At 39.2% G+C, this 16,285-nt stretch overlaps 1 protein-coding gene across 1 annotated transcript in view; it reads left to right on the plus strand.

The window, feature by feature from the left end:
* LOC308139985 (CUB and sushi domain-containing protein 1-like) overlaps positions 1 to 16,285 on the plus strand; it is a gene marked incomplete at both ends in the record, with an annotated part of 391,623 nt that overhangs the window by 308,725 nt on the left and 66,613 nt on the right. The window contains 7 exons of the mRNA XM_080509617.1: positions 10,504 to 10,620; positions 10,737 to 10,850; positions 13,100 to 13,195; positions 13,348 to 13,551; positions 14,177 to 14,301; positions 14,454 to 14,550; positions 15,782 to 15,886. Of these exons, the coding sequence (XP_080365743.1) occupies positions 10,504 to 10,620; positions 10,737 to 10,850; positions 13,100 to 13,195; positions 13,348 to 13,551; positions 14,177 to 14,301; positions 14,454 to 14,550; positions 15,782 to 15,886 (858 nt within the window). The remainder of the gene's footprint in view (positions 1 to 10,503; positions 10,621 to 10,736; positions 10,851 to 13,099; positions 13,196 to 13,347; positions 13,552 to 14,176; positions 14,302 to 14,453; positions 14,551 to 15,781; positions 15,887 to 16,285) is intronic.

Raw genomic sequence — 16,285 nt, forward strand, 5'->3', positions numbered from 1 at the left:
ATACAGTCATGTCATACTCCTGCTGCAAAAGTGTAGCTTTTCCACTTTTTGACAAGCAAAACTTTGTTTCTGAACTTACTGCATATTTATTAGGAGTGACAGAAATTGATTCGGTTTAATATCTGGATGGCCCTGTGCACAATAATGTATTTATTATCAGATGCCAAGTATTGATATCTCAGTCATATTTGAAGACTAATAATGTAAGACCACATGGTGGTGTTTAAATAAAAAAAATAAAATCAAGAGATGTGAAAACTCTGGAAGTCCACCACTTCATCAGGTAACTAATCCATGTCTTTACTCTTTGATTAAATTTGACTGATACTGCTATGTTGGAAAAAAAAACAAAAAACAAAAACAATAGCTACAATTTCTAAAGCTTCATCGCACATTGAGAATATATTTAATGTGCTGTCAGTGTAGGTAAGAAGGGTTTTAGTAGAGGGTTCAGTGCATCCATCCATATCTATAAATTTATCAATGTGAAGATTGAAAGTACTGGAGCCTGCACAAGCGAGCAGTGAGTCAGGGAAGACAACCTGCATAACCTGCACAAATTGACATTTTTGGGCAATTTAGAATTAGTATTTGACTTAATGCTTAGGTGTTTTCTAAGGCTTTATTTAGCCAAGAGAACCACATTGAGATTAGTAATGTCTTTTTCAAGTGTGTCCTGGAGAGCTGGGGGGGAGGAGGGTGTTGCTCAAGGACCCCCAGTGCAAGTTATTTGGACTATGGGGGAAACAGAAGCAGCTGGAGGAAACCCACACACACATGGGGAGAACATGCAAACTCCACACAGAAAGTTCCTGTATTTGAACCCCGACCTGCTTGCTGTGAGGTGAGAGAGCTAACCACTGCACCACTGTGTGGCCAAAATAATTGTAAGCACAAGCCAGAGTTCTCGTGGAAAGTCTATTTAGGCACAGGGAGAATATAGAAACACCCCAGTTCAGGAGTGTCTGCATATCTTCGAACCACCCTGCGCCATAACGTCGTCCAAACATGTACACAAGGTTTTGAAGAAAACTTGATTTTTAAAATCTCAGTCTCCTTACTCTACATTAGTTATGTTGGCTTTGCATGTTGAAAGATAGTCTTTAGTCTTCATATTGCCCTCTTGATAATCCAAATGAATGGATGGATTGTGGAGATCTGCTGCCACCTTTCTCTTCCACCACATATTATTTCAACTGATGTTTTAAGACTTACTGCATAATGCAGATTAACATGATAAACCTACATCATGTACCTAATGATGCATACAGCTTATCTCAATAGTATGCAGCATGGAATAGTTAAATTATTTAATTTGAAGTGTGTTTCACCAGGCCTTGCTTCGATGAAGTATTAAAGAGTCGGTGAGCACAATAGCAAAGTTATAAAGATTTGCATTCGCCTGACAGGTGGTAATGCTTATCTGATGACTGAAAGCAAGCAGCAATGCTAAGGCAACAAAACAGTTGTCTTACTGCTTTACTTTCATTGCAATAACAAAAACTCTGACTCGGTCTCTCTGTCTCTCTGTCTCTCTCTCTCTCTCTCTGTCTCCCCCCCCCCCCCCCTCTCTCTCTCTCTCTGTGTGTACACCTGCAAGCAGATACTTGTGTTTGGAACAGTTTATATGCCTTCATACATCCAAGCTTCAATTATTTTATATACTTTTTTTCAAATCAGTACATCCTGCGAGTACAATATGCAGATTTCAGTGCATTCCTTGATTGCAACCCACCCAGAGAGATGTATGCAGTGTGTTCGGTTTCAGGGCCATGAGTGAGAAGCTCCAACACCCACACTGTCAGACAAATCACACAGTCAAAGCAGAACAATTTAACTAAATCCAGTCCTAGCAAGTAATCTTGCTCTGTTACTCCCTCGACTCTTATTGCACATTGAATTTTCTCACCATATAGTTAGGGAAGTTTCTCTGTCTGTCTCTCTATCTTTGGGCAGCTCCTGGGGCTTTTAGACCAAACTCATTAGACAGGGTGAGACCTCTTTAAATAATACATCTCCACTTACACTCCCACCGTCTCCTCTCCTCTTTTCTTTCATCCCCTCCACACATTCTTCTTTCTCCTCATTTTCTTTCATTCTCTCTCTTCTTCTCTTTCTCTCTTTCTGAGTTTTTGATCGTCCACCTCGCTTTTATTTTACCTTCCTCTCGCCTTCTCTGTCTGTTTGGTTTATTCTAAATTCTTCTCCCACGATTTTTCACTGACTCTTATTCCTTCTTGCTCTTTTATTCTCTCTCTCTCTCTCTCTCGCACACACACAGACACACACACACACAGAAACGCATCCCATCTCAAACCGCTCTTTTATTGGTTTCCATGGTAACTAAGAGCTGGTGCGAGAAAGAAGGAATTCTCTGTGACTGTTGATAGGGGTGTGTGCGTGTGTGCGTGTGTGTGTGTGTGTGTGTGTGTGTGTGTGTGTGTGTGTGTGTGTGTGTGTGTGTGTGTGTGTGTGTGTGTGTGTGTGTGTGTGTGTGTGTGTGTGTGTGTGTGTGTGTGTGTGTGTGCGCACACAAGAAAGGAGAAGAGACCCAGGAAAGTAAGAGAGACATGGCCATAATGGAGTGCCGCCTAGAGGAAAAAGACACACATATATTAAATGACACACACACATTAACCAGATACAGTTTGTCATTGGTACAGATACAAAAAAGAGTCAGTAAAGTCTTCAGATGGTCTTCTTACGTCATGAAATGCAGTCAAACTTTTTTCTTCCAAACTCTTTTTCCACGCATTGATTTTTGTTCATACTGATTATCTTATACAGGAATTTGTGGAACTGGTTGGGAAAGCTCCTTATGAAATTTACAAACAGAATTTTGCTGTTCAGAAATTCAGAAAGACCTATAACTACAAATAGAATACAAAGATGGCACTTAGTACATGGTGAAACCATGCAGCTTGTAATGTGGTGGTAGAAAGGACCAGAACCACAAGAGCAGGACTCAAAGCGAAATGAAAGGAACATTTTATGGTCCCCGGGCCTGGAGCACTCACTGTGTTATGCTACAATTCCTGAAACCAGTGCATGTTTTTAGATACATTCAGAGTGGATGTCAACCAGCTGAATCTTCATTAGAGTGGGATTGTAAGGCTGAAAAATTACCCTCAACACTGACGTATATCTTCGACAGAACAAGTTAAAAAAAAAACCCAGAAGAGATAAAGCAGGAATGCTTTTTTTCACAGGAGAACACAGTAAGAGCCTAGCAAGAGACATATTTACTTAAGGCAGCTAAAGAGTACACCTGAGCTCATTGAAAGAAAATAGTTTTCCCTGAACTTTGTCCAGTTTTGAGTGTTACCGTTGCTACTGGAAACAGTTCAGGTTCACTGCTGGCAAAGGCTGTGTAACCAAGTATCAACTGTAAATTTTGCAGTTTTTAGTCTCTGTACCTAAGGTTTCATAACGTGTTATTGAACACATTGTCAATATATTTGCACATCAATATGGCTTTTATACATTAGAATGATCAAAACAATTTCTTTACTTTCTGTTTACCCATATCACTCAGTATATGTATTTTATTTGGCGTTTAAGATTACACCTTGTAAACTTCTCTTCTTCTTTTGTCTGAAACTTATATTTAATCCAATATTTCCATCCAATACTTGTATTTACTAGTAAATCACTTTCTTTGGGTGACCTACCTGAAGGAATGACAGGAAATAACAGATATATAATGGAAATAACAATAGCAGTAAATAAAACAATTACTCATAAATGTTTGCAAAAAAGCTGCTATAGTTTACAGTCAGTTGATAAATGAATAGAAATCTTTGAAGCAATTTCATGAAATGGATTGAATAGATTGAATATTTGTCCGAATAAGGAAGCTGTTGTTGACCTTTCTCCTCATCCCCACCACTCATGATATCGTTTTTTTTTCCTGAAGAAATATGATGTCTCCCTAATTTGATGAAAAACACAATTGAATTTCTAAGAGTTAAGGGGGGGTGTTGGGATGAGTAATAAATATACTACCTTTGGCTGGCCAAAATACTCATGTATGTTTAGGTTAGTCATGGATCCAAGCATTTTCTTAATAAAATTTAGCTGTTATGGTGAACTGAAGCCAAGATGTATTATCACTCTATGAGGTTTGTAGAATGCCATGATTAAACTAACAAGTGTATGCTTTTCTGTAGTAATTCAAGTGTCCTCAGGGATAAAAAAAAAAAAAAAAAAAGGCCTCATTTAATGATTCGGAACACTTCGTTCACAAACATTTTCGATGAAAAACCTTGAAATGACACTGAGTGCCTAATCTCCCAATTCCTGGTAGGTTTTTTAATTTGAAACATATATAGGAAGTTTAGTTTCACTGACAGTTTCATTACAGAAGACTCAAAAAATTCTAAACTCGGAAAAGAGTGGGATGATTAAGCGAATGAAAGCAGTATTACTTTTTGTAACACTACTGAAGTTTGTCACATGGGTGGTATTAGTGTATTACAGTACATTACATAAACTTTACCATGATAATTGTTACAGCAGTGAAATTTACACCCTTTCCAAGTGGATTTTGCCCAGACTTTTTCATTTGGCTGGTTTTGCCCAAGATACTGTACAGGATTTGATTTCTGTGAAGTGTGTCTGTTGAATCTTGTACAGGTAGTCACTTCATCAAAAAGTGCCACAATACCAGAAATGCTTCTCGAAACACATTTTAGCAAAATATTTTTCTATTTTACATACATTAGTGTTTTGTTGAGTTATTGTATCTCCAGTTGAAAGGAAATGACGTAAGATTTTCTTGTTCACATATAACCGTTACTCTGTAGTCACATTAATTGTTTACGTTAACTGAAACATGTCAGAAACCTGTGCGTAAACTGCCACCGTAAGCCTTTTGTGTGTGTGTGTGTGTGTGTGTGTGTGTGTGTGTGTGTGTGTGTGTGTGTGTGTGTGTGTGTGTGTGTGTGTGTGTGTGTGTGTGTGTGTGTGTGTGTGTGTGTGTGTGTGTGTGTGTGTGTGTGTGTGTGTGTGTGTGTGCGCGCACACGCGTGCGTGCGTGTATAAAATGAGACATAGACAGTGTGAGGTAGGACTACAAAAGGGTTGTGTATGTGTGTGGATGATCAAAGCACAGGGATGTATGAAAGAAAGTGAGTGACTTGCATAGCATTTATTTGTGTGCGCGAGGAAGAGACAGGGTGTGAGTGATCAAAGCACGTGTGTGTGAAGGCTTTTGATGAGACTGACACCTGAGCCTAGAGCAGCACCATTGGGAGATTGTGGGTAGATCAAGACAAGACCTCTAGACCTCAGGGTTTGAACGCAACAGCACAACAAAATCAATCCCAAGGATATCAATCAATATCAAGAGAAACGGAAAGAAAGAGAATGATTCCGACGCTGCTTTAGGAAACGAGCAGAGGGATAAGAATGGGGGGAATGACTATGATTTGTGTGCGAGTGTTACCACTGTCTCGCAAAGAAGATGAAGAAACCAAGTTCTGCAATATTATTCATTCTCTGCGTGTACAGTTGTTGGGGGGATATGAGCCGAGCTAGTCGCCGTGTCTGCATTCATGGTCTCACCGAGTTTGACATATGTTACAGATAAGTTCCAGAGGGCTCAGGGACTGTCCTGCGAGTGAAACTATAAAGTGCTGGAGGGCTCTCTGGTGGAATTCTGAGCCCTTTATGCACAGTTTTCACCACACTGAAATGCTGACTTCTTTGCTTGAGGGAATTACCCTGAAGGGGATGTTCATGGAGCTGTTTCAAATCAACCAAAATATACAGGGCTAGAAAAAAACAAAAATTGGAGGAGGTAATAACGAATAACTCTGACCTCTTTGCAACATTTTAATTCATAAATCACGACACCATTAATTCTACATAGCATTTTTAAACTTTTCAACCAAATGTGCCACATTTTTGACCAGCACACAGCTGAAGATAATTAAAGTCATTGGGAATCACACTCCTTGTCGTGGGTGGCTGTTTGGGCTGCAAAACAAAGTTACTCACTATAGCAACCAAAGCAATACAGGAAAAGAAAGGCTTGTTCGAGTGAGAAAAGAGAGGATACAGTACAACAATACCGAGTGTGTGTGCATGGGAGTGTGCGTGTGTGTGTGTTAGATGACATTGACTGATGTGCTTGTCGCTGCTGTTTTCTACCTGCACACACATTCAGAGGCACTTACTGTAATTTCTGGACTATAAGTTGCGACTTTTTTCACAGGCTTTGAACTCTGCGTTATAAAATGACACGCCTAATTTATGGATTTTTGCGGGTTAATGGGCTTCATACCATCAGATTCTACTTCCACTTATAGATCCATGCCATTTTGAGCGCCTCTGCTTCACAAAATATTGCCCTGCATTTCTGCTCTTCGTGACCTCGTATTGCGCCGCTTTCCATGGAACGGAAATCCAGCAGCTGACTGCCGTGAGTGATGCGTTGGGTTGCATCACATAAACCCACCTGCTAGACTACGTGGCTGATAAATCTTCCTCCTCAGAATCACGATCAGCAAAATAAATGATCAAATATTTTATCAACAGAGATAAAACCCTCAGTGATTGTATCTCTCTCTCTCTCTCTCTCTCTCTCTCTCTCTCTCTCTCTCTCTCTCTCTCTCTCTCTCTCTGCGGGCTTCTCCGCAGCAGGCGGACGAAGCGCACACACACAGGCACAGCTCTGTGTGCAGGAAGTGCCAGCACTATGAAAGACAGATTTGCAGGAATTGATGAAAATATGAGCAATCCCCATATTCCTGCAGTGAAATTCCTGTCACAACGTGGACACCTGTGAGCTATATATGTAAAAAAAAAAAAAATATATATATATATAGCTCAATAGTACACAAAATATGGTACATAAATGTCATTGACTTCTGTTGATCTAACCTGTTGCACTATAAACGTGTACCCACCCATACACAATTCATATATATTGAAATCTCTTGGGAGTGCTCAAAATGGATCAAGCTTCTGCGAGGTGTGTTTTTCCTTAGTCATGCATAGGCAATATGGATTAATACTGAAATTTCAGTATGCTGATACAAGAGATCTCACACTGTGCTTTAACTCAGTGCCACATAAATTCAGTCATTAAAGTTATTATCCTGCTGGGTTGTTGTCAAAAGGAATTAACTACACTGAAGAGGGTGCAGCACAGCTCCTGTCTCGGTTATTTAATAACAAATATGCACAGCTATGTTATAGTACTCGTGTATTTTTTTGGATACATAACCACCAAACACAAATGGGATTTGCTGTATTTTTGACAGACACGTACACGCACAATAGATAGATTTTACCATCTTTTATCACAATGGGCTGTCCTCATAGCTGCAGATAGAAAACAAACTGAAAAGTGACACAATGGAAGTCTAAATGCCTCATTGCAGTATCCATCCATCTTCTATACAGTTTTATCATATTATGTCACACTTATCCAGATACCAGCTAACTATGGGTGACGCAGACATTATACACTGTGGACATGGTTGCCAGGCCATCAAACACGTCTTTTTTTCCTGTACACTCTCTTTTCCTCTCACTATCTAAATAAAACACACTTTTGGGGGGGGTAATTGGTGATTCTGAATTACCCCTGGATGTGAATGTGAGTGTATGATTGCCTATCTCTCTCTGTTTCATGGACTAGCAAACCTGTCCAGGCTGTACTCTTCCTCCACCCAAAGTCAGTTGGAAGCAGCTCCAGTGCCCCGTTACACTGATGGATTCACTTAATACTTTATTATTTATTTTAAACTAAACTTACATTTTAGTGTTACTAAAAGCAAATAAACCCCCACATGAATGAATTTTGTGATATATTCCACAATGATTGCACACCTGAAATCTATTCATAATCAAATCCACTGGTCCAGTGGCAGGTCGAGGCCAATAGCTAGAGATGGGTATGAGAGGAGGGCAATATATTCATAAATCAAGCAGTACATGGGGGAGGAAATTGGCAAAATATAAAATGTTCCAAGTTAAACTTAACACACATGTTTTCATTGAAAATCCAATACAGTGGAGCAGAACAATATGTCACTGGTCAAATTGACACATAACAGTAGTTACACCTCTCCTCTCTCTATTTATATCTGCACATTTCAGGGGTTTAGGGAATCTGAGTATGCACAGTGTGAGAGGGAGTGCATGCAGTGACAAGTGTCTGCATTTATGTTGAAGGCAAATGTACTATTATCACTTTGCAACTGCATCTAAACTGTTTGGCCCAGTGGTTGGTGCTGAGGTGACTAAATAGAACCTTTGACCTTTTATTGTCACCTGAGTTGAAGTCATTAAAAGATATAACCTTTTTTCAAGATTGCTGAAAGTGCAGAACAGTTGTTCAATATGTGTACAAAATTTAATAAAATAGATAAGGGATCATGGTGTCCTGATTTGCTTAGCGAGATCCAGGTTAGACTTCCGACTGGAGTCTTTCTGTTTGAAGATTGCACTTTGTCCCTGGACTGTGTGAGATCTCTGGCCCCCTCCAGCTGTCCCAAGACTGCCTGTCAATGTTAATTGATGATGAATAAAATGCACTTGGTTGTGAGAGTGTGTGGCTGACTGTCTGCCACTTTTTGTTATCCTTTTGATTGACTGGACCCAGTCCGGGGTGTACTTTGCCTTTTGTTTGATGTCAGCTGTGATCAGCTCCCACTCTGCACAGTCTTTGTCTGAATAAAGTGGGCATAAAACATCAATCAGTGTATAAATCAAAAGAACAGAGCTTTTAGATCTATGTAGATCTGACTTTTCTTTAAGTGCCTGCTTCATGTGAGTTTCCTTGCTTAATTGTAATGTTTGTAGAGTTTAGTCATCGTTAATCAAGTTGTCTTGATAATCTATAGAGTTGTAGATGAAGAATGTATACCAAAGTCCAGGCCAAAACAATTTATTCAACTATCAAGGATAATATGGATCAGAAGATTAATAAATGAATATATATATTGCAATAATATTGTTTTTCATAGATGAAAATAAAGCACCCTTTCCAGCAGCTTTCCAATCGTAATGCACAACTGAACAAAAGATTACTGAAATTACATGTATTATATGTATTTTAGACCTGGATAATTATCATGAATGTCAGTAGGATGTCATATAAAGGCAGGCTGGTCATGATAGCAGATGATATTATGATGTGTGTTGAGAATAGAGAGCACAAAGAAAATAAGCTTGAGAGGTGAACCACTGAGAGAAACCTATTAACCAAGAGAGAAAACAAATGACGGTTAGTTAACAACACAATACATGTGTGAATGATACAATGGCAAGTGGATAGGTGAAAATGCAAGGAGTGGGTGGATGAGTTCAAGTACCATGAGTCAACCACCCACAGTAAATGACAGAGTGGGTGGAGATGACCCCAGACCACTGTCAACAATAGTGAAAGGGAAAGTTTACCAAACAGTGGTGAGACTCGGTCTGATGTGTGGAGACAGCATCTCGGTTTAAAAGGCTGGGGGCTGAGCTGGAGGTGGCCAGGTTCAAGGTGGAAAGATTTTCTTTGGGAGTGACTGGTGGAAAGGATTAAAACATGAACACATCAGAGGGAAAGCTAAGGTTAAGGGTTGGACATATGCTGAGAGGAGATATTGGATATATTGAACAAAAGGAGGCTTCACAGTGGGGCAGTGATTAGTGCTTTTGCCTTGTAAGTCAGTACGTTTCCTCCCACAAGTCCAAATACATGCATGTGAGGTTAGTTAGTGACCTTGAATAGCCCAGAGGTGCGAACGTGAATGCGTGTAGTTGTCTATGTGTATTTACGTTGTGACAAGCTGTTGACCTGTCCAGACTATATCCTGCCCTCACCCATAGATAGCTGGGATTAGAAATACAGTGAAGATGATATGATATGATATGATATGATATGATATGATATGATATGATGAATACACATATTATGATCCAAGGATCCAACGGCACTTGCATATATAAAACAAAATTGCAATCAGGTAAATAAGCATCGGTTCATATAATTATGAATGCCTTCTTATTTTTTTTTACCTTATTAAATTGTCACATATTACATTTATTTATAACTCTGTCTTTACTTCTGAAATGCAGATGTTTATTGTGAAATTAAGTCAGTGCTGCCTCCCTGCACACCTGTAACTTATGTGTTCATGGACTCCCTGCTAAGCTGTCTGTGGAGTTTATTACAGGTGAATTAACTTCTGTCTTCCCTCTGAGATGTTTTTTTTTTATAATAAATGTGCAGAAGTTCACACCAACTCTCTAAAAGTGAATCGTTCTTCACACATAGGGCTTGAAAACTGTGTGAACATTATTAAGTTCAAGAGAACCTCACTTGCACTATATCATCCTGTCGTTTCCATGTTCCTCCACCAAAAACATACACACATAGACAAAAAGATACATATTTTACAGACCGTATACTTTAAATGAGCATGGTTGCACATTATATCACAGTCATCTAATGAAATAAAGTAGAAAAAACACAATTTCTAAACAATTGTTTTCTGTTTACAGCTCCATGCGGAGGACAATATGGCGGATCTGAAGGCGTTGTCTTATCTCCAAACTATCCTTTAAACTACACGACCAGACAGACTTGCTCCTATTATATCGCAGTGTCCCCACAGTTTGGTGAGTACAGAAATGACTGTGCCCTAACATACATGAAATTAACTCGTAAAATGGCTAATAGACATTTTCAGTCTGATTCCAACTGTATTTATTTTCTGTGTGTTGTTGCTTTACAGTGGTTTTTGGTCAGTTTGCCGTTTTCCAAACGGCAATGAATGACTCAGTGGAGCTGTTTGATGGAGCTAATGACAATGCTCGACTGCTCAGCTCCCTGGCTGGGTCACATTCAGGTCAGTTTGTTGACCATTCGTAGTCTCAGCTGCTCCTGAATTAAACTTTGCACAGTTGTACCTTCAACAAAAAACTGTTGTTCACGTTTGTATTTACTATAATGTAACATGGCATTATACTTCTGAAAATCTGACATTCAGTTCCAATGTTTAAAAGTTTTTTTAATTTTTTCCCCCAATTTTCTGTTCTTGCACTCCTGAGCGCATCTTTGAAAGCGGAAAATAATAAAATTGTAAGAAAGCAGCTCTGGGGGCCTGTAGAACACAGCACCAGTGGTCGTTATCACAATTTATTTGACAGTGATGTATTTGGTGAAAATCCATTATGGGTTATCTTTACAAGAGGAAATCAGCAGTGGGAAGCATCTCACTGGGGCCATACAATATACAGTAGCACTGATACTCCTTAACACAATCCTCAGTGGGTTTTCTTATCCTAACTTTGAGTCATCCCAGCTTGGAAACATTTTGAGTCACTGCACAGTCGCACAGTCAGTCACAGTCATGATGGAGACTGAACGATGTGGCAAAATCGATGCAGATGACATGGTACAAAGAACAAACTGTGAAGAATTATTGATTAGCATAGCTGCTTGTGAATGGGACACCATTGCCTCAGAGTTTCACTTTCATGTGAGTTTTGTATATCATGACCAGGGGGCATGCTGCAGGGCATTCTTCCAAGAAGTGACATTTACGGTCTTTGTGTGAAAATCACGGCTCTCAAAACCTTTTGTCTGCCATTTTCAGACTTGCTTGTAGAATTATGAGTAAAGGAAGGCTTTTAAGACAGTCGCCCACCTTACATTGCCGATTACCGTGACGGACAAACATATTAGCACACCTTACATTTAACAAACCTGCATGAGCACAGAGATGCCACTGTAGCTAATGAAACACCTAAGTGTCAACCACACCAGGCCATGTTTCTCTCATTTATCACTCTTAGCCCGGTAGCCTGTGTACGTGTGTGCAATTGTATGTTTTTGTAGTTTGCGGTTATTTTTTCATCTTTTTTACGAGTTATAAGTGTTATAAGGTAGAAATGAGAGTATGAAGGGTCTGATCTACGAAATGTTTACATGTGTAAAAATGGCCCTTAACGTGATATTGTTTTCACCTGCAAGCTCAGTGTACACATCTAACTGAGCGCGCTGAGGATTGTGCCCAACAGATGTGTAAAATAGCATGCAGTGACCATTTGGCATTTGCCTTCATGAATATGCAATTTTGGGTTAGTCTACCGGAATGTTCAAAACACTAGGAGGAGTTTATGCTAATTGGTTAATTTACCACTCACAATGTGATTTAAAAAGCCTGAAAATGGTGGAGTTGTTTATGACTGCATCTGTATTTAATACGTTTGAAAATGAGGTGCAAATGGGCTCAACATTTAACAGAGATGGTTGATGTTAACAGCTAACCCAATTTCATATGCTGAGATTTTATTTTGAGACATTTAATTTTTTGTATATGTCTTTTTATAAAAAAAATTTTAGATCTTACCATTTTAATTCCCTCGGCTATTTTCTGAATTCAGATTTTTTTTTTACTACAATGCTTCAATATTCAATTCAGTTTCCATCTCCTGGTATTTTTATTAAACAAAAACCCCAATAATTCTCCATGAAAAAGCATATGTGGCAGTGGAAAAGAAAACCCCCTTTCACCTGTAAGTAACCTCTGCAGAACCAGACACAGAGATGGCAGCTTTTTGCTGCAATGGAAGGGAAACAAGGTATAACAAGTGAAGAAGAGCGAGGATGGAGACAGTGAGCAGCAAAAACACATATATGATAACTTTCTCCACCAACTTTTCCAACTCCATGTTTTCACAATTCATATTAATACTTGGCACTCTGTCCAATCTTTGCATGGCAGATGCAAACAGTAACACGCACAAGCCCTAATTTAAATACTGCTGTTTGAGCCTGATCGCACTCACACTATTATTTCTCGGCGATCACCCACGAAATGCATCAACACAAAAGACACTACATTTGCGTTATCGATTCTGAGTCTGTTAGTTCATCCTAGTATATCAAACCTTGAATGTTAGTCTGTGAATGAAGAGCATCATAACTTATATCTGGTCCCAGGATATACAAAATGCAGGGTGACTGTGTGCAGAATTGCTGCAATATTAAAAATATACCGATTTTTTTTAAAAACAGGAAAAGCTGTGTTTTGGCATTTACTGTTATGTTATAATATGATGATGTATGAATGTATATGTATGTGCTTTTTAGGTGAGACATTGCCACTTGCAACTTCCAATCAAATTATGCTTCGGTTCAATGCTAAAAGTGGCCAGTCAGCAAGAGGCTTTCATTTCGTTTATCAAGGTAATTTTTCCAGATTTATATCTATTGTTCTTTCACATGCATGACTGACAAACAAGCGACATTCATTTTAAAATCAAGGGTCTCTTAACTATAATTCTGTTTTTTCACTCCCTTTTTTTGTGCTGTTATCCAAACACTGACATTTTATGTAGCTGTGCCACGGACCAGTGACAGTCAGTGCAGTTCAGTGCCAGAGCCCCGGTACGGCAGACGGATTGGTTCAGAGTTCTCAGCGGGTTCGGTGGTGCGATTCGAGTGCAGTCCAGGCTATCTGCTAAGAGGGTCCAGTGCAATTCGGTGCCAGGCAATCCCAGGTGCCCTCGCACAGTGGAATTCAACAACACCAACATGTATAGGTAAGGCCAACAAGCCTGAAAGCTATAAAAGTAAATAAATAAATAAAGGCTGAGATCCTAAGGTAACTACATTATTGCAGTGAAGATGTCGACGGTTATTTAGTCATATATAACATAAATTAATGAAATCCCATCATAACAGACCTGAAATGGACATAACAATCCTGATGACATTCAAATATCATCAAAGCTTACGTTAATGTAAAATCCATTCTTCATTACTTGAGTGATGTTGTTGCAAGTCCACTAGAAGTACAGAAGTGGAGACAGATGGATGAAATGTCTTTAGTAATTACTCCTTTCAGGGAATCATCCTGTGCTTGTTAATGAGAGTAATTACGCGTAGGATTTTGACATTAATTCAAAAGAAAAAATAAATGCCTGTGTAAAATCGCTCTCTGCTGAGAGCTAGCAATATGCAATCAGCTTCAACTGTCACTTCAGTTTATGATATGAATAATGTTTATTATCATATTTTCTCTCTCTGGTATCCTGTAGAGGTAATTCGAAAACTGTATTGTCTGTTTTCAGTTATGCAGAGCCACATCCAGCCTCCTGTCCTATATTTTATCTATTTAGTGAGTACATTTTCCTGAGAACTTCATATTTTATGTCTTCACTCCAGTTCCCTGCAGTGGCAATTTGACTGAGCGTCGCGGTACAATACTCTCTCCTGCCTACCCTGAGCCATACCCCAACAGTCTCAACTGTCTGTGGAGGATTCATGTCAGTGAAGGAGCTGGAATACAGGTGAAAATACCCACATAAGTACATAATAATCTGTATATGTACCAATTATAGTTAAAAAAGAAGATATATGAGAGAGAATGAGGAATATTGTGTTGCTTCTTTTCCTTTGTTTTAATTTTTTTGTTTTTTAATCTCCATTGTTTCCTATTCAGATCCAGGTGATGACGTTTGCCACTGAACATAACTGGGACTCTCTGGAGATCTACGATGGAGGAGACATGACAGCTCCAAAATTAGGGTCATTTTCTGGTATGACAATAAGCTCGCACATGGTTATAAACACAAATAGCTTGTGCTTTGACGCATGTACACATAAACACTGGAGGTATAAGATTGATGCAGTATGACAGTTCCTAAAATATGAATACGCACATGCACTCACGCATGCATGTGCACACGCACGTTCACGACACTGAGAAGGATGAGCTGTCTTTCTAAAACATAAAAAATAAGTATGTTTGTACACTGAACAAAATTATAAATGCAACTCTTTTATTTTTGCTTCCATTTTTCAGTATCCGATTTCTAATATCTACAATTCTTCTTTGTACACCAAAGGTCTATTTCTCTCAAATATTATTTACAAATGTGTCTAAATCTGCATTCGTGAGCACTTATCTTTTCCCGAGATAATCCATCCACCTTACAGGCCCTTTAATTGTGGCAAACCTGTGCAATAATCCTGCTGTCGAACCAGCATCTTGATACACCACACCAATGGATGTGTGTGTACGTTTATTGAATTGGGTAAGCACTAATTCATCTCTATACCATAAAATATGCCAGCTTTTGCATTGTGAGTTTAAACCAGGTCAGATGTTCACTCCTTATACCTTTTTTGAAATGATAATTGCATTGGGTTTTTTTTTTTTATTCAAGTAGTTATTGAGAGGAATTAGACTACAAGATTGAGGAGGAGCAGGACAAGTCGTGTAGAGATAGAAGACAGGCAGGGATAAAGAATGATCTAACCTTTTACAATTTCCCTGCAGAGTTACCCCTGTGACCTGCCCCAAGCACATACCTGTCACACAGCTATCACACATAAAACATGCCGCCCATAGGGCAAGACACTCACACGAACACACAGAAAGGACTGTGCCCTTCTGAAGAAGGCACACCAGGGAGCTGCCCACGATAACCACAGTGATCTGGTGTTGACCACTGAGCAGCTTCACTGAAGCAGATAAGGGCTGTTCACATAAGGACATTAAAATGCTGGCAGTCCAAGGGGGTGAGGGGTTGCTCACCTTCTCTATACTTCATTTCCCAAGCTGGCCTTGGGATTTAAGCAATACTTAAAATTTCTGCTGAAGCAGCAGCTTTCTTTTATTGCAAGCAAAGTATTACTTTATGCGCAGTGTTGCGTTACATATAGACTATAATACTTTGGTTATATGTAAAGGTATCAACATGTACCTGAAAATGCAGCCAATTTGTGAATTGTACTGGCAAACATGTGATGTATTTTTTTTTACAGGAACAACAGCTCCTGCCCTCCTCAACTCAACATCCAATCAGCTTCTGCTGCATTTTCAGAGTGACATCAGTGTGGTGGCTGCAGGTTTCCATCTTGAATATAAGAGTATGTGAAAGTCTTAATAATTGTATCCCAATAACCTGAGTATTTTTGTTTGTTGCCTTCGATTTTACTTCTTTATGTGAATGTTTTTTGTTTGTTTTTTTAAGATAATGCGAGCTGATGTAAATGAACCATGGCTATATATGGAACAATCTAGAATATCCCCAAATATGTACACACACACGCACACACACACACACACACACACACACACACACACACACACACACACACACACACACACACACACACACACACACACACACACACACACACACTGGAGTCAAAACTTTAACATCAAATAACAAGAGTCAGTGACCTGAACTGGTACTGCCGGAGAGCTTACACACATACTGAGACTCACACTGAGGCATGCACACACACACAACACACACCTTGAGG

This window comes from Blennius ocellaris (genome assembly GCF_963422515.1).
Source record: "Blennius ocellaris genome assembly, chromosome: 1".
Classification (NCBI taxonomy): Eukaryota; Metazoa; Chordata; class Actinopteri; order Blenniiformes; family Blenniidae; genus Blennius; species Blennius ocellaris.